Genomic DNA, 26100 nt, shown 5'->3' with positions numbered 1-26100 from the left:
TAAAAAAGAAGAGCGTGAACCAGTATTCAAGAAAATGGTCCGAGAATACCTCTCTGATAAGTGTTTTTACAGCATCAAAGAATACCTGAGACCTAATTCATAAATGTTCATTCCTTCCTTTTATCCTTGTAACACTTGTTTCTTGTAATACTTCCTATTTTTTGTAAATCATGACATGTCCTATACACTTGCTAGAGCTACTATGCACTGTGTCTCCTGGATGAATAAAAATATTATTATATTATTATTATTATTATTATAAAAGGGAATCAAGCAAAAAATGTTGGAGAAAACTTTTCCAATGTAAGCAGGAGTGATGCTCCTGAAAGAGGCAATCAAAGTCTCTCTATTGATCCTAAAACAATACTGGGAGCAATAGCTATCGCACTATATTGCGGAAGTGGATAAGGGACCTCTAGAAGTTGGATTAGTGCAAATTCAACAAAAGGAGCAACAGTTATTTCAAGGGTCCATCTGGTATCTCACTAATAAGTATATATGCATATGATGTATGGCAGACAAGTGAAAATACCAGCAAAATTAAGGGGTTTCAGTCCAAATCGTTATACAAAACGATAGTTTCACATTATATCAAATTTTCTTCTGTCAAATAGTTTTATTTAATACATAGGAAGGCCCAGAAGTACCCGACCTGAACTAGAGATGGCGGTAGTTGTTTGAAAAATATCACTGTATTAGAAAGTATGCAATCTTTAAAGCATATGTTTCAAATTTGAAGACGCTGCATTGTTTGGTATTTGTTTGGCAGCCATCAATAGTGAATGTTTTCAGTGAATTAGTGAAAATGGAGAAAATTGGTCATCGTTATGTGATACCATACTTTTATTTGGAAGGCTTCAGCCCAACCAATATAAAAGCTGAACTGGATTCTACTCTGGGTGAGTCTACTCCTTCATTTACAACAGCAAAATATTGGGTAGCAGAGTTTAAACGAGGCTGTACAAGCTGTCAAGACGAGCATCACATTGGTCGACCAAATGAGGTGAAGACTCCAGAAATGGTGAAGGAAATCCACAAAGTGATGCAAGATGATCGACGACCAAAAGTGCGCAAACTAGCAGGTAAAGTAGGCATTTCAAAAAGTACACTACATTGCATATGGGCATGAGAAAGCTGTGTGCAAGATGGATGCCGCGTTTGCTCACACTCGAACAAAACCAGTGTCATGAAGATGTTTCAAGTGAGTGTTTAGAAAAGTTTCACAGCAACAAAGCAGAATTTTTGCGCTGTATCATGACCATGTTGAAACATGGGTCCATTACTTCACACCTGAGACAAAAGAACAATCAAAAAATGGATTCAAAAGGGAGAACTTCCTCCAAAGAAGGCGAAGACCATTTCATCTGCAGGCAAGGTCATGGCGTCGGTTTTTTGGGATACACGTGGGATAATTTTCATTGACCATCTTGAAAAAGGATAAACTATCAATGGCAAGTATTATGCAAACTTATCGCAACATTTGAGCGAAGAAATCAAGCAAAAGCAGTCGCATTTGGTTAAGATGAAAGTGTTGTTTCAACAAGACAATGCACCAGCTCACAAATCCATTATTGCAATGGCCAAAATTCATGAATTAAAGTTTGAATTGCTACCTCATGCACCCTATTTGCCAGATTTAGCCCCCTCCGATTATTTTCTGTTTGCAAACTTGAAAAAATGGTATTTGCACAGTTGAAAAATCAGTGGTAAATGATTTTTCAACTGTGAAGAAGTGGTTTTGGCAGTTAATGACTATTTTGAGGAGCAAGACAGTTCTTATTATAAAAACGGTATCAAACTTATTGCACATTGCTGGGAAAAATGTATCGAGCTGAAAGGAGATTTTGTTGAAAAATAAATACATTTTTTCCAAAATTTTTGTGTTTTCTTTGATGGGCCGGGTACTTCTGAGATTACCCCCGGATACTTGTTTATGTAATTAGTCTCTTGTGATAGTCATTTGCTTATGGCAGTGTCAAAACTTTCTTTTATAATTGTTACCATGAGTATAATAAAATTCCAAATGAAATTAAGCAAAGATTGAAGAATAAGCATGAATTAGGAAGTAATATCTGTGACTATATGTTTTCATTCCATTTCCCTTATTTGATTTGTACTGTTGTAAAAGTGCTTGAATACAAGGTATAGCCTAAGAACTGAAGGACCTGAGATATGATCAGGAGTGGAATGCAGGAATATGTATGTTTTATCCTTGGAGAATATCCCCAGTTGGACAATCAATGAATGAATCAATCAATCAAGTCCCCAAAAAGAATAATCAATAAGTAGGGGTACTTCATAATTGGGCTATTTTTTTAGGAAGATTCAAAAGTGCTGGTGATTCATTCAAAAATACCTGGTGATTCAAATTCAAAAGCAGTTTTCAGGTGATTCACTTACAAGGATGCACTTAGCAAGGGTAGGAGGGATAAACTAAAACTCAAAATACAACATCACCATATGCACGTAAACGATCTTTTCCCTAATATTCAGGGATTGGTACACAGGTACTCATAGGATAGTACATCAATTTTACCTTTATGTAGGATTTAAAATACGTAAGGCTACAAACCAGGAAGTATCTGCATTGGTTGGACAAGAGTAATTACTCCAACTCACAGGAAATCCTTGCAATCCTCTCTCTCCTTTGGGGCCTGGGAGTCCATCAATTCCAGGTGTTCCAGGATTTCCAGGGAATCCAGGTTCACCCTTTGTCCCATGCTGCCCTGGAATCCCATCAAATCCATCTCGCCCTTTGGCCCCCTCAAACCCTGGGATGCCTTCACTGCCCTTATCACCCTTCACACCAGGCAAACCATCTAGGCCAGGCCTTCCAGGAGTACCTACATAAGTTAGAGAACAACAAATTTCTTCAGTTATAGTCATTCATAACTTTATTCCATTAAGGATTTTAGTTTCATCTTTCAATCTCCTAAGTCATTGAAATTTCTCTCCCTTTCCATCATCTCTGACTTCACAAAAGCCTTAATAAATAAACAATTATAAAATTTCATTGTTAAATTGTGCTACGTAGTAGTGAGAAGGCCACTAATAGAAAGGAACATAATGCAGAATACAATGAAGATGTATTGTCAGTTTCTTGAATTTCAAAAAAGAATTTGATAGAATGAATTGGGTATAATTAGTGAAGGTATTGCAGTAAATAGGAGTACATTTGAGGGAAAATAGACTTATTTGCAATCTGTCCATGCCATACACTGCTCAGTGTGGGAGGGAAATGGAGAGTCCAGATGGGAAGTGTTAGGAAGAGGTGTAAGGGAGGGGTGTCCATTATCACCTGTGCAGTTCAATGAATAGGCGAAGGAAATGATTAGAGAGGCATGGGAGGAACTTGAGGTAGGAATGAAAATTGGTGGGGCATTCATGAAGTCGGATAGTTTTCCAGATGACCAAGCTTTTTAGTATGTCAGTCAGTCAAGGGATTACAAGTATTACTGAGGGCATCAGAGTGTTAGTACGATAGGTATGGGATAAGAATAAATTTAAACAAAAGAAAGGTTATGCAGTTTACTAGAAAGAGACAGGCTAAGTTAAACATTAAAATAGGAAGGGGAAAACCAGAGCAGGTGGAACAGTTTACGTATCTCAGGATTATTTAGGATCAAAATAGAATTGAATTGAAGAGGAGCTTACTCTAGTGCCCTTAGCTTAGGAGAGGCAAGTAAATGTGCTTTTGTACAATTATTTAGGCTGTGTCCATCCAAAACCTAACTTAACTGGTAAAATAACAATAAAAATATTGTGCTACCGTGCATAAAAAATTATAATATTGTCAGAGATATACATAGCATATGTGTTGAAAATAGAGTATTTTCTTAATGGTTTTCTTTCATTTATTTAAGACTGAAGAACTTTGATAAGTCCAAAGTCCATTTGGTGTTTTTTAGATGCTTTTAGATGTTGAAGCAAAAAAAATTTGAGTTAATGTTAGCACATATTATCCTAAGCTATGAAAAGTTTTACTGGCAAAGTCTTCATGAACCAATAAATTATTGTACATGATTAAATGAAAGTATTACCTTAAGCCAAATAAGAATTATATAGACATCATATTTATAATATTATTACCTTTCATAGGAAGGGCAAATAAGGAAGATGGTTTTAAAAAATTCTGTTTTGTAAAATAGTATTGGGCCAAACCTTTCATGGCTTTTGAAACCCCATGTCATGTAGGGTTCCAGAATTATGCATCAATGGATCTTGTAAGATCTGTTAATACATAATTCATGTGTTTATTGTAAAAGGTGCCAGTATTTTGCCAATTTCATTCCATGTTCAACTATTTCTCATCCAAAAACAATATACCTGCATCAATTTTGTATAGATAAAAAAATTCTACACTTTGAATTATTTTAATTGAACAAAAATAGTTTGCAGAGCAATCAAGATGACAATTCAGTCATTGCACACTGCCTTTTTATGAATCTTTAGTTCCTGTTTGTCCTCGGAATCATGCCCCCATAGTAAAATGTCATGAGTAAGATGGCTGTAAGAGAGAAAAAATATATGTTTCTCTAATACTCTCCTGGAATCAGTGTTGACAGTTTCCTTAAAATATACACACATTGGGATCACTAGCTGTTAATTTGCAAATGTGTGTGCAACTCCCATTTCAATTTAGAATCTAGCCAGGTGCCTAGTGGGTTTACTTATTTCTGATCCTGCGGCAGCTCCCTGAGGTTGAAAATTAAGTTTTAGGTTTTGTCAGGGTTCATTGAGAGCTGGTTAGCATTGAAACATACCTGTGCTTTCCCTTGGATTTGGTAAGCATAATTACTTGCCTTATAATAATCAAGGGCTCTGTGAACAAAATTTGTATCATCAGCATATGATAACAGTTCAGACGTAACATTTTTACATACATCATCAATCATAACTAAAAATAGTAAAGGGTCAAGTCATTAGCGCATTAGCAGATGGATCCTTTAAAAGTTACTATTGTGGCATTTCTCATGGTTTTTGAATTTGTCTAATGTCCAAGCATCAAAGCTATATTTTACATTCAGGATGTTTGACTAGTCACCATTGACCAACATACACTGTGTCCTGTCTGATAAATAGAATTAATGTATGTCAGCTCCAGGCCATGAACTCCATAGAATTTTGGATTGGTGAATTTTAATCCTCTAATTGGGTAAGGGCAGAGTAGTTGTTGAAATAATATATTAGCCACCATTTGGAGTCTGGTGCAGAGAAACTATAATTACATTCTTTTCCTTAATTCTTATCATGACTACCTCAAAGAGTAACTCTTCATGTAGGCCTTCACAATGAATAGCCATAAAGGAACTTCGTCGCATATATAATTCAAACTTCACCACATTTTGCCAATATTCAAGTGTACATTTCTAGCAATAAGTATTCTCTTATTTTACACAAATTACTTTCATCAGAGTGGAGCCAATGTTCGGTTAAACATAAAATATTAAACTTTATTAGGGAAAACAATTCTTCCAATTACCAGACCTTGTTTCTGAGACAATAAACATTGATGCAAAGTACTTTAACATCATAAATGACTTTGGTGTTACCTTTTATCGTAACCTGTGTTTTATAATTATTACTGTCCTTTTCCAGTCGCATAGTCTTCATTACCGCTATGCTATTTTTGGACCTGTTTATTATAGGAAAACTAGCAACAGCAGCATCTGTACTGTTAGAGATAACGTCTTCCTGCTTTAACAGCAATGAACTAGGCGCTATTGTTATTGGGAAAGGAGCAGGAAACATCATCACTGATGATCACTCAGGCCTTATGATTTGAAGCCATGGGACTCATAACTCTATCAGAAATACTTTCAGATTTCTGCTTATTGAACTTAAACTTGTATTTATCAATAAATACATTTTTTGGCTACATGTGTTTCTTTTATATTATAATCATTATTTCTTTACCTCCACCAGGCAATCAGGATACAATAAACAAGAGGTCAATCGTACATGATAATGAATGAAGTTATGATTAACATCCAATTAGAAGAAGCTAACAGATTCATGTTTGTACATGAAGATGATTTCACATGAAAAATCATACTTTGGTAATTTAGATATGATAAAATTTTACAAAAAAACACTATCAACACCTGCCTTATTATGACATGGGTAAAACCAAGCTTTTCATGGTACATCAAAACAGTTTTTTTCGTTTTAATCTATTCTAATTAGGTTTATAAGTGCATTTTTCAGCATGAATTTCAGTTTCCACACCCTCACTGTAATCATCTAAGCCTATGGGCATCAGCAAATGATGTCTACTGATTTATTTGCAATAATATTGTGACTGATTTCCCTTAATGCAAAATACAACTATTCTTTGAGGCCCCTCTCCCCAGAGAGATTATTTCTTTCAGGATCAACTCCCAAGTAGAAGGGCTCATGTTTAAGGAGGAAATAATAATAATGCTTTATTCATTTTGAAAAATGGTACAACCATATTAAACGTTGTCAATATAAATATTATTTGATATATAAACATAAGTTCTTGAATATGATGAAGATTGACACAAAAGAATTCATCCAATGAGTAAAGTGGGTGAGCAAGTAACCAGGTATGTACCCTATTCTTGAAACTCTGGATAGAGTCTGATTTCAACTGAGTAGGCAGGTAGTTATACATTCGTATGTTCATTTTATGAAATGTGTTGTAAGTTGATGACTATCTACAATAAGTAGTATTTAGATTTGATTTACCTTTTGTGGAGTAGTTATGGATGTTAGATCTTAATTGGTAAGTTTCTAGATTAACTTTCACATGAATCAGAGCTGTATAGTATCCGCCGTCACTTTGTGGAAACGATTCATAATGAATAAGAATTACTTAATTTTTCCATAAATTCCGGTAAAAATAAAAGATTGTGTGGAAAATTAAGTAATTCTTATTCATTATGAATCAGAGCCTTAAAGATATATAAACTAAATACAGTCATGATTCCATACCTAATAAAAAAATTTTTGCAGGAATCATGTGGTGGTATATTATCAAGAGAGCGAACAGCTCCCTTTTGCAGTAGCAAAATTTGTTAAACATGTGGGGAATGAACCCATAACTTAACACCATAATTCAAATGACATTGAAAGAAGGCATGGAAAAGTGTTGAACGATACTCATTGGAAATGAGAGAGTTGAGAATTCTTAACATATAAACAGCTTTACTCAGTTTATTACAGGTCTGACTGATGTGAGTCTCCCAGTTAAGTTTTGTATCCATATAAATTCCTAATATTTTAACAGTTTCAACATCTGTTATTTTTTATTTAAGACTGCACACAATATGCTGAGTTTTGTTAGTATTTAAATGTAACTGATTAACATCAAACTATTCCTTAGCCTGTCTTTGGGTAGCACTAGATTGTACCTTTGCATCTTCTAGATGTTGACATTATTGCACAAAAGTAGTGTCACTAGCATATAAAACAGATGTAGGTTTCATATAACAGGGCAAATCATTAATCATGATGATGAAAAGTATTGGGCCAAGCACACAGCCCTGTGATACACTACATTTTACTTTAAGAGCTGAAGATCGACAGCCATCAAATTCAACCAATTGGTGGCGATCATCCAAATGGTAGTGTCATTCCATTCATTTGGAACCATGCCCTTGGCACTTTTGCACAATTGAAAGAATGCATGTTATTGATTCGCATCATCCTCAATTTCCATATTAATCTAATTCCACATCTGCATAATATCCTACACTATGGATTGGTTCTCTAGGTCACATGTTATGCAAACAGTTGTATCAGGAGAAATCTGCTCTTTTAAAAACAGTTTTATTAGTACTTTTCAGTCATTCCTCACGTAATCAACTATAGACACTCCATGTGGTGTCCTTCAGTTCCTTATCAAATGAGTCATAGTTTGCGGCATAGATGAAATTTTTTGGAAACAAGCCACTTATTGGAGTTGAAAGAATTGAGCATCAAAATTTATCATCAAATTACTAGTAAACGTTGTTAAATTACCATTTAAAATTTGAATACAGCCTGTGAATTAGATTAACAAAATATCAGCAACAGTTACTAAAATAAAATAATGGAAAATTCCTCTATATTAAAGGAAAGATAATGCATACCTACATTACATTGCATTGCCCTGAGAAATTGTAAGAATTTTCTTCTATGAGGCTGCAATTGATGCCAATGGATGTTTCTTTTTATGACAAGTTGTAACAAACAATGTTGGCTTATACTCAAGTAAATGCAGTTTTTTAAATTGATGGCTGATCATTGATAACTTTATGTCCCATTAATATCACACACAATGACTGGCTCATACCTGGCATTCCACGAGGTCCTGAGAATCCTTTGGGTCCATCAAGTCCAGGAGATCCCTGGTCTCCCTTTTGACCTGGAAAACCAGTTAGTCCAGGCCTTCCCTCCTCTCCTCGGATTCCAGGTTCACCTGCAACAATGCACATTGCCTAATATTAAAATACGACATGACATTATCCCTCAGTCAGCACATCTCCATTATGTATTTGAGTTTCACTCTAATTGAGTGTTACCATTTACTATTACCACGACCTATGCCTCTTGCATGAGCCATGATGATAGTTAATGGTAACACCAAGGAACTGCTGTGGACAAGATAATAATACTCTAGACACACAGGCCTTCTAACATAGAAATACTAAATTTTCAGATGGCTCCTTTAAACTCTCCTAATCCTGCATCAGCACTTCCTCAGTTCTATGAAGTTTCCCTCCCTTGTTTCTCCTTCCCCAAGCTTTATTTTTTACTGATGTTACTACTGCATGTTTAGTGTGGAGTGTGTTCTGACATGACCTTATAAGACCACAAATATTTTATATTTGCATGTCTATATATAATATTTGACATGGTGGAAGGGCTTGTGCGTTCCGATGACCCCTAGAGCTGTGCTGGTGGGAGTAATAACAATTGCTCCTGGTAGGGTCACTCATGCCAGATAGGTCATAGGTTAGGAGCCAGACAAAAGGTAGTCCACGCAGCGTCTGTTCCTTGGTGAGGCAGCTGCAATGGCGTCTGACCCCAGTGGGGTGGCCAGTAAGTGATGGTGTCACGTTAAAAACACCATTGAGGAAAGCAACGGGAAACCACCTCAATTATCATTCCCAAGAAAAATATGATGGACTATACAGATATTTAGAGTCCTGGCAACTACGGGGCTCAGCCCAATCGGCCGTGTGTCATGCCCGGCAGCGGGGGAGGCAAGGCTTCCGCGGTCGTCATCCCACGAAACCCTTGCAAGGGAAAACCAGCAGCAGGAGAACAGAAGACGCAGGGGAAGAAGACCAACTTAGTTAGAATAGGAACGTGGAATGTTAGGACAATGATGAGGACAGGGAAATTGGAGAATGTTAAGCGAGAGATGGAAAGGGGAAATATAGATATTTTAGGTCTATGCGAGGTGAGATGGAAAGATAGCGGGGATTACTGGAGTGATAAGTATAGAATAATATACAGCAGTGGGGACGAGAGCCAACGAGGGGTTGCCATAGTATTAAATGAAGTGGTAGGAAGAAGCCTAGTCAACATAGAGCAGGTAACGGATAGAATACTACTAGTAGAGATAAAAGCAGAACCGACGAACTTGGTTATTATTCAGGTATACATGCCACCGAGCAACCATAAAGAAGAAGAGGTCGATAGGATATACGACCAGTTAGAGGACTAATTGCGTGTGTTCCTGCAGGGAAACATTTGATAGTAATGGGGGATTGGAATGCGACGGTAGGCGAAGGAAGAGATGGTGACGAGGTCAGGGACTACAGTTTAGGCACGAGGAATGACCGCGGGGAGAAAGCAGTTGAGTTCTGCAGGAGACAGGGCTTAGTCATCACCAACACTTGGTTTAGACACCACAAAAGACGCAGATATACATGGAAAATGCCAGGTGACTCAGAAAGGTATCAGCTAGATTATATCCCGGTTAGACACAGGTTTAGGAACAGTGTGATAAATTCGCATAGCTTCCCCCGAGCAGATGCGGACTCTGACCACAATTTAGTTGTTATGAAATTTAGAGTCCGTTTCAAAAAGATAAGAACTCTGACCAACAAAGTTAGACATTGAAAAAGAAAATGGCGTAGAGGAAGACAGCTTAGGTCCAGGCATACTAGACAATGAGATAGAAAGGGCATTAAGGGAGATGAAACTAAATAAGTCCGTGGGGGTGGATAACATTCCCGTGGAACTTTTAAAATGCTTAGGAAAGTGTGGGAGGAAGAGACTACATGGGCTGATCCGTAGTATTTATGAGGAGGGAATCTGGCCGGAAGACTTTGTGAGATCAGTTTTAGTTCCTATTCCGAAAAAGGTAAAGGCCATGTCATGTGAGGACTATAGGACTAGTTTGATATCCCACGCAGCTAAAGTTGTTCTCAGGATCATAAACAAAAGGATAGAGAGTAGGGAAAATGATTACTTAGGGGATGATCAGTTTGGGTTTAGGAAGGGGAAAGGTACACGTGATGCCATTGCAGTAATGAGATTATTAATCGAGAGGAATATAGAACACAACCAGGAGGTATTTGCCAGTTTAGTAGATTTCGAAAAAGCGTTTGATAGAGTGAATTGGGAAATACTAATGAGTATATTGCAGAAAATAGGAATAGATTGGAGGGAAAGGAGGCTAATCCGCAACCTGTACATGTCTCAGACTGCTCAGGTGCGAGTGGGGAACAGGGAGTCCGGTTGGGCAGTGTTAGGAAGAGGTGTAAGGCAGGGTTGCCCATTATCACCGTTGCTGTTCAACCTGTACGCACAGGAAATGATTAAAGAGGCATGGGAAGAACTGGAGGTAGGAATGAAGGTGGGCGGGGAATTCGTAAAATCAGTTAGGTTTGCTGATGACCAAGCTTTAGTTTGTCAGTCAGCCAAGGGGCTGCAAGCATTGCTGAGTGAATTGGAAATTCAGTGCAACAGGTATGGGATGAGAATCAATATTAATAATACAAAGGTTATGCGATTTTCTAGAAAGAAAAAGGCTAAGCTTAACATTAAAATAGGAGGGCAAAAACTAGAGCAGGTAGAACAGTTTACGTATCTCGGTAGTGTTTTGGACCAACACGATCAAAGTAGTAGGGACGTAAGGAGAAGAATTGCGCTAGGCAAAGAGGCTTTCACAAGGAGGAAGGAGTTGATGACAGGGACGTTGAGTAAGGATGTTAAGAAAAGACTCGTAAAAACTTTAATTTGGAGCGTAGCTATGTATGGTGCAGAAACGTGGTCATTGAAGCAGGAGGATAGACGTAGATTGGAGGCTTTTGAAATGTGGGTGTGGAGAAGAATGGAGAAGGTGAAATGGACAGAGAAGAAAACAAATGAGGAAGTACTTGGTATGGTTGGCAAAGAGAGGGGTTTGTTGGGAGAAATCCTATGGAGGCTGGAAAAGTGGATGAAGGGGGTGTTGACCGGCAGTGGGATGTTGAAGACTGTGATAGAGGGGAGAATGTTGGGCAAAAGAGGAAAGGGAAGGAACAGGATATGGATGTTGGACGGGATGAAGGGAGGAAGAAAGTACTCGGAGATGAAGAGGGACCTGATATAGAGTAGGATGATGGATTTTTTGTTTTTTTAGGAATAATAAAATGTTTGTTTGGTAGTTGTGTCCATCCAAAAACCTATCTTAACCGGTAGATTACCTTAAAAAATAAAAAATATATATATAATATTTAGGCAAATAGAGTCTATTTTGGCATTTAGTTTATTTAGTATATCTTCAAATTTGAACAAACTAGGCAATCAAAATATTAGCTGTCAAAATTTAAAATATATGAATTTCAGGCTATAAGTTAACCAATTAAAATTAAAAAGTTATGTCACATATTTAAATTTCAAAGCCTTATTCTTTCTTTATAGTCTATGTGTTTCTGTCATTGAGATATGCACTCTCAGGCTTAAATGCCATTCAATTACATTTTCCATTATTTTACAAAACCCAAAGCTAACTCCTATCTTGTAAGTATTTGCAACAGCGAAACATTTGGATATCCAGGGATATCAGTTGAATTCTATCAGATAGGTATTGATTCCACATTATTCTAAAAAACTGAATTTTCCATCAGCAATTGTTGAAAACCTGAGTTAGAGTCAAAGAGACAAAAGTATAAATATCCCATCTTGTAGGTTCTCATCCCTGCAGCGGCATGAAATCATCATTTCAGTTAAACACAGATAAGTATTTTGTAATCTTTACAGAAAACTCTGATTTAAGAAAAAATCACATTAATTGGACTTGGGGCCATTTGTATAGAGAGCCACAACTAGGGTGTGCGCCACCAGGGTCAAGCGATGCATCCAGCAAACCAACTATTGTAACATTTTGATGCTCATGCCTTGATAATTTCTTTAACCTTTCTTTGCAGCATTATAATTGCATGAATTGTTATGAGGTTGGTTCCACTGGCATCCACCTTGTTGTAAAACAGGCTACTTTTTACTGTGTATTTCCCAAACCAATACCCTTTTTTTCATTTGATTTGAATTTATCTTATTTATAAAAAAGATAGAGTAAAAGATAGAGTATTCATCCAAGGACCACATAGCACTGAAGAAATATTTATTTATTTTATTACCCTATTTTGTTTCATCCTATAAGTCTTTTTATCTAACATTTTTACAATGTTAGTCAATAAGTTACTAGATTAGCAAAGAAACAATGGACTGCTAATCTGACTGCTCTTTACCTTTGAGTCCATCCACACCAGGTCTGCCTGCAATCCCCTGGGGGCCTCGTGGCCCTATTGGACCAGGGTCACCCTTCTGGCCTGGCACACCAGGAAGTCCATCCAGGCCAGGGTTGCCTTTGTCACCCTTCTCTCCGTCAAACCCTGGTAAACCTGAATTGATGGAGATCACAGAAATCTTAGTACTTATTGACATTTCATTAATCAGGTTCAATGTCAGCACTGATTGTATAGTAATGCATGGAAAATCTTGGCTTGCATTGCTTCAAAATCTTTAGCTTAGATATTAATGAGATATACATTATGTAGCATTTCAACTTTTATAGCATGCTCAACACCTATCATTTTTTTGTCCACCATTTCATTGATCACTTATGGCACTAACAATAATGGTTTTGATATGTAATGGTGAAAAATAAGAGTTTGATGATTGCATTTCCTCAATGTCATTGTGCCTTGAAAAATCAATAGATGACAATATGTGCAGTGTAAAATTCTACAAGAAAATCTCTTCAAACATGTTAATTTTCACTAGATGTGAGCAAGCCCAACTTACCCAAGGACATCATGTAGCATATTTAGCCAATTAATTTCCAATGAAATGTAAAAAATACATAACTTTAAATTAAAAACTGTTTCAGGACTGAAAAGCTGAAAAAATGTAATTCACATCAAGTTTTCAATGGAGGCCAATCCCAAGTCTCTCTACCTCTAACCTAATTTCTCTCTGCATACACTGTCAAAAACACCATATGAAGAGTACATAAGCATGTGAGCAAACCATAATGTGAGTATATTTCACTCCAAATTGCATGGGATAACTTAAAAGAGTAGAATTACAAAAATAACTCCCAAATGATGAAATATGAAATTGCAAATTGGGTGTCCTGGGTTCTGAGAAATGCAAGGAATACCTCTGAAAGACAATGACTGATTTTGTATGGCTAACCTTTAATTCCAGCAGTTCCATCTTTCCCAGGAATACCAGGTAGACCCTTCTCTCCTTTAGGACCATAGGGGCCTGCAGGTCCCGGTGGACCCACAACTGATCTGCCACCTTCACCCTTGTCACCTGACAAGAACAACATTGTCCATTAATTCGATTTGCTAAAATTATCCAATTACATATGCTAACAGGGTCAGAATTGTACCTGATAGTATGTGTGTGGTTCAGTAAAAAATCAGTTGTGTAAGTGAAAGGATTATTGGCAGTATGAATTCAATTACATATACAGCAAACTCTCAATTACCTGTTTGCAGATTATCAATGCTAATCTCTCTTCCCAGCACCTCAAAATTTTAATATAATTACCATCATAAAGATAATTTAATACATAGAAACATTGTTATACTTTAAAAAAATACAAGTTTGAAATATCTCTGTTTTCTTGCAAGTTTTAAAATTTACAAAATAAAAAGTCAGTAGTATTTAAAGTTGGAATTCAAAATTTTTACCCTTTTCACATTTCTACACCCATTAAAATTTCTCCAAGTGGAGAGTCCCAGTATGATAAAAAATCTACATTAATTGTTGTTTTTTTCTAAATCACTGGCTTTCGAGTAGACTGCAACTTAATCAATTTGAATTATAACAAAGGAAACTAAGGCAAGATGAATGTCCAAAGCTTGCTTCAAAATAGGTGCTCACTGAACAATTGGCAACCCATGTAAGCATTTTATACAGGGTGTGGCGACTTAACTCCCTTTTTTGAAATGAGCACCAATCAGGCTGTAGAGGTTGTAGCCAGGTAAGAGTGGTCTCATTTGACAGCCGGGGTTCTAAAACTTTCCCTTCCTGCTATGCTGGTAAGGGTCATGACAAACACCAGAAATCAGCTTATTCAGTGAATGGGGGTCGCCACCTACCTGATTTGTTTTTCAAAGCTGTGTAAAACAAAACTTTAAATATGTACCTACTTTTAAAACAATAATAAAAAGATCCTGTTTCATAATATGGTTTTTATGAAGTGTTGAAAAAAGGAAGTCATGTTGCCGCACCCTGCATGTGTAATACTAACCTTTACCTACTAGCAATAAATTTTGCAACTGCAAAAATTCATGCAAAGATTGAAAATGGAAACCCATGGAAAATACTCGTAAAATTTAAGGTACCATATATATGAATATTGCTATTATGTTTTACCTTTTACTTAATGTGTGTGCCCCCAAAATTGTTTGCCCACCTTACCAATTGCAATGGAGAAGCAAGTTCCATCCTGAGGTTAAGGACTACCTTACTACATGTAAAATTAGAAAGCTTAAGTCACCCTTCTGTCCAGGTCGACCCGCTACTCCAATTGTTCCATCCTTTCCAGGATCTCCAGGGAAACCCATTGGTCCATCTTTGCCCTTTTCTCCTCTTGCTCCAGGAAGGCCCCGGGGTCCTACTGGCCCAGGAGGCCCTGGAGGGCCTGGTGGTCCATTCACACCCTGAATAAAAGCATAAATGTATGATCACAAAAGAAAGAAATGCACACATCATGATGTGACTCTAACCTCCTGATTGAGGTTTAGGAAAATGAATATCAGCATAGATTATCTAGAATAATCAAATCAAGGACTTATTTGAAAAGTATGAATTAATTTCCCAGATAGGGACTCATCATTGGAGTCTTCAATCACAAAGTTGGTTTGATGAGCAAGCTCAACTGGAGCTAAACCTAATGTAATTTCCATGAAGCTTCGGCACCCAAAAATTGTGAAGGGATAAAAGATTCTATCAAAGCCTAAACTTGAACCCTAGTCATCCCATTAGGTGGCCCAATGATCTACCCAAATGCACCTAATAACTAACTTGAAAAGATACTAAATTGTACAAAAACTGGCAATAGAAACTTCATTATGTACTGCTTTAGAAAAGGAGATATGTCAAAACTAGAGAGCACTACACTTATTCAATCAGTCATCTTATCACCTAAAAAATGATGGATAAAACTCAATTAGCAAATTGTAAAGATATTTTGGCTAGAATAGGAATTTTACATTCTACCTTTGACAAAAAGTATTAGATTTTTGTCAGTTATGTGCTTAGAAAGTTACATGCAATTAACTGGAGTCCGTGACCACTTTAATTGTTGTTTCTTAGACTGCTTACGTTTTTAAATTTACTTCTTATAGTTTAAGTTTTTAATGCTTCTATGTAGAACAACTTTAATGCTTCTATGTGGTAAGTTAGATCATGATTACCAAAAAAGGAGTGGCCCTATATGGGGAAATGAATGATGGTACACATTAAGCAAGAGAATTAACTAGCTTTAAATATTGCTATATAAAATAGCTTAATGGAACTGGCAAGGTCGGAATATGGAGGAAAAGTATGTCCTAATGACAGGATCATCTTTCTAAGAGGCAGATTTAGACTGTAAGGAATGGGTGAATTAATTACTTATTTCTAATGCTATAGACTTTACTACTGATACACTGACTTCCTATATCATGGGCTATTCACTTACATGACTCAATAGCAGCCTTGGAAATAAAAAGTGTGCATTCTATTGATTAATAATAATAATTACAATACATTTATTTTGTGGTAATTGATTATCTGCTCTGTAATTTGAGAATGGGGTATATATTTCATCAACATTATTAAATGTAGCATTCTTCTATAAAATTTTTATAAAATGCATGTAATTTTTTTCTGTCACTAACCCGTGAATAAAAAATTCTTTCCCAAAATGACAGTTCAAAAATTCAAATAATTGTATAATGAGTGTAGTCATAAATTTCGGCCAATGCCGTGATTTCTATTCTTAAAAAAATACTTGAGTTAAAATCATTAGATGTTTAAGAAAGGTGAGATTAAATGGGCTGGCAGTAAATTCATACACTTCCATAAAACAGTAGAAATGAACAGAGATGAAATGAAGCTAAGCACATGAATATGAAAACTTACCGGGAAACCCATCAGACCCTTATCTCCCTTTAACCCATCTCTTCCAGCAAGACCTGGAGGACCCTGTGGGCCCTTTTCACCTGGAGGCCCAATTAATGCTTCCATTTCATTTTCAGGACATGACTGACCTGTGCAAAAGAAATATTGCATTAAAATGCAGTTATAATTGTCTTTCTGAATTGTCAGCTGGTTAATTCACAAGGAAGAAAGTCCAAGTTCAGTATTGAGCATAGTTCTTGCATTAACTCCGATGGATCAGCCTGTGGGAAGCAGGACCTCAAGCCAAGACTTAATGATTGCTCAGGTGAATATCAATTTGGGTCTAGGAAAGCGATAGGTACACAAGATGTCACGGCAATAATGAGATCACAATTAGAAAGGAGCATAGAGCACAATTAAGATGCATTTGTACGCTTCATGTATATTGAGTTGTTGAACAGAGTAAACTGGGAAAAATTATTAAAGATTCTGTAGAAGATAGGAGTAGATTGAAGGGATGGACAACTTATCTGAAACCTGGACATGTCTCAGACTGCACAAGTATGGATACTCTATGTGGAGTTGGGGTGGAAAATGCTAAATGCAGTCTATTGTTCCCTATTTATTTTGATATATGACGGGTTCAATAAATAACTGGAATTTGAGTTATATGGATAAAATATCACTTATTAGTCTATATCACTGCTATCCTCTTTGGTCCCCATTAGTCATTCTAGACTTATGCCTATGCTCTCTCTAATACTTGGAACACTTGTGAGACTCCATTTTTGGAATAGATTTCAGCTCTCTCAGCTATGCAGTTTTAATCTTATCTGTGCTTGTAAAAAATGATAGAAACCTTGAAGGGTCGTTTACAAGTATGGATGAGATTAAAAACGCACCACTGAGAGAGCTGAAAGCTGTACCAAGATCAAGTTCTAGAAGTGTTTCGAGGATTGGAAAAAGCACTGGTATAAGTGTGTAATATCTAATGGGGACAACTTCAAATGGAATAAGATTGATATAGACGAATAAATAAAATTCTTTGCAAATGATTAATATCCCTGTTATTTATTGAACATCCCTCACTGTTTTTTCTACTCACCATCCCTCCCCCTCTCGCCCTTCAAGCCAGGCTGCCCAGGGAGACCTTCAGGTCCCGGTGAACCCGGAGGCCCACGCTCCCCCTTCTCACTCGCCCCCTTCTCGCCCTTCTGCCCCGGGATGCCATACTCCCCAGGCATCCCATCCAAGCCATTCAAACCCCTCACGCCCTGAAATTAGAAGGCTCGCTTGTTCAACAGGCTCATTCTTTAAATTGCCATTATGTTGCCCACACTCAACAGCAATGAAATTTTTTATATCATTGGGAAGAAGCTGAAGAGGAAAAAGGTATAAAAACTTAAATATTAAAAATAACACTTTTTTGATTTTAGCGGATGATTTAATGCTTTAGATTGACAAAATGAAAGTGCAAAATGCGCGGAAATCAGCTTGTTCCTGCTGAAAACATTAGAAAAGGTGTTGCTTAATTGAGTAAAAATGCTTTAATTTTTTCCCCCAAATGCATCATTCATATTATTTCAAAGAAACAGTCATTGAGAGCAAAAGCAGATAATTGCTAGAACCTCTCAGGCACTCATGTAGAATCAAATTTTACTTTATATTGAGTAGTACTTTATCTGATAATTCAAATGAAATTGTTCAACGACAGAAATTCAATCACAAATGTCAACTTTTTATGGCATCCAAATGAACAAGTTTAAACTTTTGAAGAAATAATATGAACTGAATGAAAATTTTAAACGACTACCAAGCAGCATCCCTCATTTTTTCCAAGATGAAATTTAAGCATGTACCATTTTCAATTAGTCAACTCTCTTTGATTTTGCCAAGGATGAAAACTTGCCTGAAGCAGATGTGTGAATTATTAAAAGGCATCCACATTAATATTTAGCTGATACCATGGCTACATTTACCTCAACTTTCTTCCAATGGTCTCACCTTTTCTCCTGGGTTTCCTGGGAGACCAGGAAGTCCTTCATAACCTCTGGGGCCCACAGGTCCAGGGTTTCCTTTGGGGCCTGGTGGTCCTACATACCCTATTTCACCCTTTGGTCCAGGTGGGCCAAAATGGAGATCTGTGATGATTGCAGGCTCTCCTTTCATTCCCATAGGTCCCGGTTGTCCAGGACTTCCAGGCATTCCCTAAAAATTTCAAAGAAATCTTATTTTTTGCTAACTCACCACATTTTAGGAGTAAAGCACAGATATTTTACCTGCAAAAGTTATAGTTATGCAAAATCTTGAAACAAAATTTGACTCTTTTCCTAGAATGAGCCCTTCAGTAGTCACCACATAACATCAGGCTGAGAACCAAATCTAAACTTTATCGGTTCCTGAGCAAACATCATTTATACTGTGGATGAATTCATGTGTCTCTCTGTTTACAAATAATTTCATTTTTTTACACTTTTACTGTTCCTGTTTACTGTTTTCTTTTTTATTTGTACCTGTATCATTTGCAGTTGTATTTGTGTCTGCCTGGAATATTTGCAGTTAAGATGACGTGTCCCTTACATGTCTTTTAGGAACCAATAAACATCAATTAATCAATCAATGTATGACTATGTACCTCACCCAGGGATCCCCTGTTACCACAACAGGGCATCTCCGAGGGTCCCTAAGTTCACCATAAGGTTTATTGGGAGTTTACATATTATTACATGGATGCAAGACATGGACCATCAGGAAAGCATAGAGAAGGAAGCTTGAAAGGCAGTGGAAATGTGAATATGGAGGAAACTGACAAAAACAAACTGAGCAGATAAAGAAAGTACCCAAATAAAAAGTTTTAGAGGAATTGAAAGGAAATAGATTAATGTATCAAGGTCTAATCAGTTCCAAACAAACTGAAAATGGTAAACTGGAAGGAGAGAAACCAAGAAAATACCCAAGAACAGCATTCTTCAAACACACGGGGAAAGAGATGATTTTGATTGTAATTTGAAGGAAGCAGAAATGAAAAGAGATACGCAGCTATTACAATAAGGTATAGAAGTAAGAATAAGGCCCTTAGGAGTTGATTTTAATGGAATTAAATTTAGATATAATAACAATACCTACCATAAATTTATCATTAACCATTTTTCAATGCTTAGAATGCATGCTATCGCTTGCAAGTTTATACTGTCTATTGAGGGCCACGAGGAAATAATGAAGATGTTTTGCTTTTTCATTTTTGATATTATCTCTCATATTGCACAGCTATAGGCTTTAAGAGATCACTAATTTTTTATCCCAACATTTTTAAATGTTGGAATGGAATTTAAAGGCTACATGTAAGCCAGTCTGAGTGAATCCTGTACTTACTTCCCTTCCTGGTGGCCCTGTCTCTCCAGGCAGACCTTCCAGTCCTGGCTCTCCTGGGTATCCTCTCTCTCCCACTGGACCCCTCTCTCCCGGGAAACCAGCTGATCCATGAATTCCAGCCTCTCCCTTCTCACCCTTCGCTCCCGGGTAACATTCAGAGCACCGGCCACCTGATTCACCCTTCTCACCAGGTATCCCTGGAAGACCATGAAAAGGCAATCAGGAATTAGATGATAAATCATGAATGGACTCTGATTCCCAGTATTCAAGGATAAGAATTCATTTTCAAAGGTTTGCGCTACCATTTTTACAGCAATATATCCAATATGGATTACAGTGGATGCTGATAAATGGGCATGTGCTAATATTTTAGCATTACCCATTGTAGCATCAAAATTTATGGCTAGGTAATTAATGAATATAAAAAATGATCTATAATTTGATGGCTCATCAAAGTAAAATTCACTTGAATGGTAGAGAGATTAGCTTGGTTGGCAGTTTTGAAGTTATGCACTCAACTGCTCTCTTATATCCTAAAAATCAGTCTTACCGATGGTCTCTATCCTGATGCCTTCAAAGTGACAAAGATTATACCAACCTTCAAGCACAAAGGTGAGAAAAACAAAGTGGGGAAACTATGGACCAATATCAATAATCGCATAGCTAGGAAAAATATTTTAGTATCTGTTCAGCAAAATATCAATTAACTTTCTGGATGTTAAAAACCTACTATCTGCGACACAATTTGGCTTTTGAAAAGTTAAGTCCACAGAGCAACAATCTTCAACGTAGTAAACGATATTAGGTGGCATATTGACTCAAATCAAAATGTAATGGGAGTATTTTTTTTACTTTCCAAGGGCATTTGATATAGTTGAGAATGTATAAATTTTATCAAAAAGTCGTTCAGAAGTCCAGCCCAGGGAATATATTCCTCTCTTCAACATTAAGAATCGTAAAAGGTGCCCAACAGAGATCAGTGTTGACACCAATCCTCTTTTTAATTTACATAAATGATCTCCATAATAAATTGCAGGTAAACCCTAAGAGTGACTGTGTCATGTTTGCTGATGATATGAGTGCATGGTTGTACAATCATTCTTAACAGGATGCAATTGCGTTTGGTGGATCCAAAATTCAAGATGCAGACATAGGGTATAATGGGAATAGCCTAATACTTAACCACATTAAAATATGGGCTATGATTTTCTCTGCAAGAAATTGTCAAATTGATGTAAACCCTTCCTATTTTAAAACAAATAACTTCAATTCTGTAAAAGACAATGCATTTTTTTTAATACATTTTGACAAATATATGAAATTGGGTCTGCACAACACTCACATTTGTAAAAAAATGCACTTGGGTGTACTATTTCCTATCTGTTCTCAAACATTCTGCTAGTATGGACATTTTGAAAACCCTGTACTACGGGCTATTTTCTACGGTATGTTATATATATTATTATGGTATTACGGTCGTGAAGCATTGAAAAGGAGATACCCGAGACCATAAACTTGATTGGCATAAGGTTGTAAAGGGGGGGATTAAAACAAAGTTACAAGTAAGGGATGGGACAGGGAACACACTCTAGGCCACTTGGGTGTGTTTAAGAGACAGTGACCCGTGTATACCTCAATCACACACCAAAAAAAACAAAATAAATAACAAGAAATTAAAACAAACTTACAACCACTCAATCACTAGGGTGTGTTAAGGAATAACAGAAACTCTCATGAATTGCATTCACACACACTGTAAACCCTGAGTATGTATGAAACACCCCTCACCATGCACCCTTATGGTGGCTTGTGGGGTATTATGTAGATGTAGATGACAGTATGTACAGTATTTTAATGTAGATACCAGACAGTGTCTCCTATGCATTGAAACTGGTAGTAGTGTAATAAAGTTTAGCATGAAAAATTATAAAGTTTACTTGGTCAGCGACCATGAATTTTTGCAAAATAGAGCCTGAAATCATTGAATTCATGTCTCTTGGGCCTTACGAGGGCGGTTCAATGAGTACCCGTGTTTGACAACAAAGGGCGTTCCTGAGAGAAGTTTATGTTATCATCGTGTGCTACCATCTATCAAGCGATGGTGAAACAAATTTCAGACTGATTTAAAGGTTAGTTTGGATTTGGCAGCAATTCAAGTAAGACAAGTTTTGTGATTTTTGCTAAGATGGAAAAAGAGCAGTATCATTCGGTAATTCGCTTTTTGTTTTTGGATGGGAAGAAATGCGAGGAGATGAAAGCAAAGTTGGATGCTGTTTATGGGGACACTTTGCCATCTATGACCACAGTTAGATATTGGTTCAAAGAATTTAAACGTGGGCGAACATCTGTTTTTGATGAGGAGCGACCAGGATGCCCAGCAGATGTGGTTACCGAGGAAATCATTCAAAAAGTCCACGCCATGATTCTCGCTGATGGACGAATGAAAGTGCGCGAAGTAGCAGAGGCCGTGGGTGTGTCAACCGGAGCGACAATTAATATTTTACATGATAAGTTGGCGATGAAAAAATTGTCGGCCCGATGGGTGCCGCGATTGCTCACGGTGGACAACAAGCTGATCCGGCTGTCAACTTTGAAAACTGCATGAATTACGTTATGAATTGCTGCCGCACCCCCCGTATTCACCCGATCTGGCTTCCTGCAACTTTTTCTTATTCCCTAACATGAAGAAATGGCTTGCGGGAAAAAAATTTGGCTCAAACGAGGAAGTTATTGCTGAGACAGAGGCGTATTTCGGAGAGTTCGACAATCCTATTTTTTGGAGGGGTTAAAAAAATGGCCGGAACGTCGGGAGAAGTGTATCTTTCTAAAAGGGGACTATGTTGAAAATAAAAGAAATGTTTTTGAAAAAATGATTTCTTCATTTCTAAAATGGGTACTTATTGAGCCGCCCTCATATTATTTTAAATAGACTGCAAAGGATATAGGGGATATATTTTAGGAATCAAAAATGATCATAGTCAAACTTTTCCCTGTCCCACAAGGTCTTACCTCTTCATCTCCAGGTGTGTACTCCACTAACCACTTCAACTGCTTTCCACAGTCATCATCCCCTGCCATTTACCCTACCGTTCTCTTCATTAACATTGAATTCTTTCCTTCTACGCAGCATCTCCTTTCTACACATCCTTGCTTTTCACATCCCTTTATGAACATCCTATTCCTCTCCAAAAATGCATACTAATATATGATTTTATGTGACATAAACTGACAATTCAACTTCAATGCCTAAACTAATGCTTCCACCAAGGTGTTTTCATGAAACTAATACATCAACCCAACAAAAACTATCTAATACTATTCAACATTTTTAGGTATTATATCCTGATAAAATTGACTTTTCAGACATCTTATGTCATAGTGTGATTAATAAGGGAATCCTGTACATTCTTTAGTGCATGCAAATCTTTTACACCGCAACTGCACATGAAGAAATGTAAGGGAATGGAATCTTGACCAAGAATTGTGAAAGAATTTTATAATAAATTTCACTGATGGGCACTACCACTAGTATTTTACTTTTTCCATTTGCAAATACATCATTTAATAATTTTCATTCTAAAAACATAGAGAACTCTTGATTATCCAAGTGCAGATCTCCCATTGTACTTATTATCCATACTTTTCTCTCTTCCCAGCCCCTTCAAATTGATTTGATAAAATTACAATCTTCAAGATAATTAAATGTTTTGAAACTTTTATAAACTTATTTAAAATTATAAGAGTAAAATAGCTCTGCTTTCTTGAATTTTTTAAATTTAGATGACAAAATCAAAAGTTGCCATTAGTATTTAATGTTTTACTTTATTCATTTTTGAACTATCCATACTAAATCCCATTAATTGTTTCCCTTGCATTCAGTAGCCCTGAGAATTACATGTTCTCCTTTAAGGCAAGAGCATATACATAGTTTTATTATTATTTGTATATAGTTTTATTATTATGCAACAAATAAGTCATTAACTATCTACACTGAATTATTTTAATTGGTACATTATATGAAGAATATGAATTTGTATCAGTAATCTTTTTTAAAATATACCCTTTGCCAATTATTTGCCTTTTCCTGGCAACTATATCAGTTTTGTTTTCTCAGAAAAATATGTTCTGCTATTCACTTGATGCTAGTTCTGTGTTCTTTTTAAATTATGATTCCACCCTTATAAAAATGGCTGAAAAATGTGCATTCTAATACCGGAAAACTTGAATTAACCACACAGAATAAAAAGAAATGTTTATTTGCTCAATATTTGCATGCACTTATTTTTTTAAACTATTTTGTTTCATATAAATTGAATCCATATATATCGCAACCATATTTCTAAATATTTTGTTTACTCATGTTTTTCTAATATCTGTGCTTCAAAATGGATCCATTAGTATGGACAATCAAGAGAGTAGTATGACAAATTGATTTTTGAAAGTTAATGATTTTTCATTTGGTTCCCTTACTTAAACTATTGGAGTTCCATTAAACCATCCCCTATAAAGGCATAATTGGTTAGATGACTGAATATTACGTGTCATTAAAAAATTTTTAATGGGATATAGTTCTTGTACACTGTTGAAGACAGTATTTGAACTTTTCATAACAACAGTTTGGTTTGCCTCTTACCCTCACCCCCCTGATTGTACCACAGCTGTGGCATTAATACACAGGAGCGGAAGGAAATGAGCAATCTAGTGAGTGACTCACCAGAGTATCCGGGCTGGCCAGGTCTACCAGCCACTCCTGGCTCTCCCTTCACACCAGGTGGACCCGGGGGCCCTGGAATGCCCTGCATGGAGTCACCAGGGAAGCCCCTAGGTCCAGTGTAACCCACCTCTCCTTTTTGTCCTTTCTCTCCATCCCTTCCTGGTGACCCATCCAGACCTTTGGGGCCCTAAAAACAGCAAGCAATCAGAACTGAGCATCAGATATCATGAATGCAGCCATAGTCTCATGTTCTATGCCATTCAAAACTGCTGGGCCCTGACCTTGGTCAGGTCAAATTGGCAATGGTCATTTTAATAAAATGAATATTGTGACAGGGTCTTGTTTTAAACAAGCATAGTTTTATATAAGATGGATGCTGTGGAGACAGAAAATTTCATTCAACATTAAATGATGTCAATTCGATTAAAGGAATACTCTAGTTAAAGGAATTTTTAAAAATTGCTCTACTCATATCACACACCCAAAGGATTTCCTGGTCCACTTTAAAATGGCAAAAGGGAATAGGTGAAGCAAATAAGAGTTATAGCATTGAAGTAAGAAATCTGAAAAATTCTAACGTGATAATGATGATTCTAATAATGATAATGAAACAAGCATATCTCCAGCCATTGGAAGTCCTGTGTAAATTGAAATATATCACTGAAGGGGAAATTTTCAAGTTAAAACTGGAAGTAATTGTAACAGGATTGTACTAAATATAGTGCCATTTTAACAATATGACTATGATTCCACACAAAGAAGAGGAAGAATAACAGCGGAGCTGTGGATCACAATAATTATTTCAACTAAATAAAAAAAAAGCACTGATGATTTCCCAAACAGGATATGAAACGTTAACAGTTGTTTCCTTCCTTACAATTTTTTTCATTCTGGCCATAGTGACCACTGGCTAGCGGGATAGATAGATAGATAGATTTATTCGCCATAGAACAATACATGATTGTATGGGCTTCATTAAGATTCAATAACATTTATAGGTGCATTAACATATATACAAATTCATAGGAATAAGTATAGGAATTCATAGTACATGAAATATATGAGTATTAAAGATTTAAAAAACAGAATTCCCTACATTGGCTCTTTCTATGTGCTCTTGGACACTATAAAAAAAATTATTTAAAAAGAAATTTTTCAACATTTTTTTGAATTTATTTTCTTGCGGGAGTATTTGTTTTAACTCTTCAAGAAGTCGATTAAACAGCAGTCTTCCTGAAACTTCTAGGGTTTTTTGTAGTGCTGCTACTCTGCAATGGCCATTATGAAGATGCCCATGGCGTCGTACTTGTGAAGATCCCTATTTCTGACCAGTAAAGGGGTTTTGGTGCAGGCATACAAAATCACATTATACATATATATACAGGGAATGGTCATGATTTTGTGACGTTTGAAGTACTCCCTGCAGGATTTTCTTACATTTAGTTTAC

The 26100-nt window shown here is 36.6% G+C and overlaps 1 protein-coding gene across 1 annotated transcript in view; it reads right to left on the bottom strand.

Moving 5' to 3' along the window:
• Col4a1 (Collagen type IV alpha 1) overlaps positions 1-26100 on the bottom strand; it is a 293149-nt gene that overhangs the window by 26671 nt on the left and 240378 nt on the right. Inside the window, exons 12-21 of the mRNA XM_071597882.1 lie at positions 24653-24839; positions 19939-20135; positions 18571-18774; positions 17672-17840; positions 16588-16715; positions 14960-15122; positions 13642-13764; positions 12693-12845; positions 8300-8425; positions 2620-2843 (exon numbers count right to left, since the gene is read on the bottom strand). Coding sequence (XP_071453983.1) covers positions 2620-2843; positions 8300-8425; positions 12693-12845; positions 13642-13764; positions 14960-15122; positions 16588-16715; positions 17672-17840; positions 18571-18774; positions 19939-20135; positions 24653-24839 — 1674 coding nt within the window. The remainder of the gene's footprint in view (positions 1-2619; positions 2844-8299; positions 8426-12692; positions 12846-13641; positions 13765-14959; positions 15123-16587; positions 16716-17671; positions 17841-18570; positions 18775-19938; positions 20136-24652; positions 24840-26100) is intronic.

Source organism: Hetaerina americana, unplaced genomic scaffold (genome assembly GCF_022747635.1).
Source record: "Hetaerina americana unplaced genomic scaffold, ioHetAmer1.1.p SCAF_9, whole genome shotgun sequence".
NCBI classification, from domain to species: Eukaryota; Metazoa; Arthropoda; class Insecta; order Odonata; family Calopterygidae; genus Hetaerina; species Hetaerina americana.
This window is presented reverse-complemented; position numbering and strand designations above follow the sequence as displayed.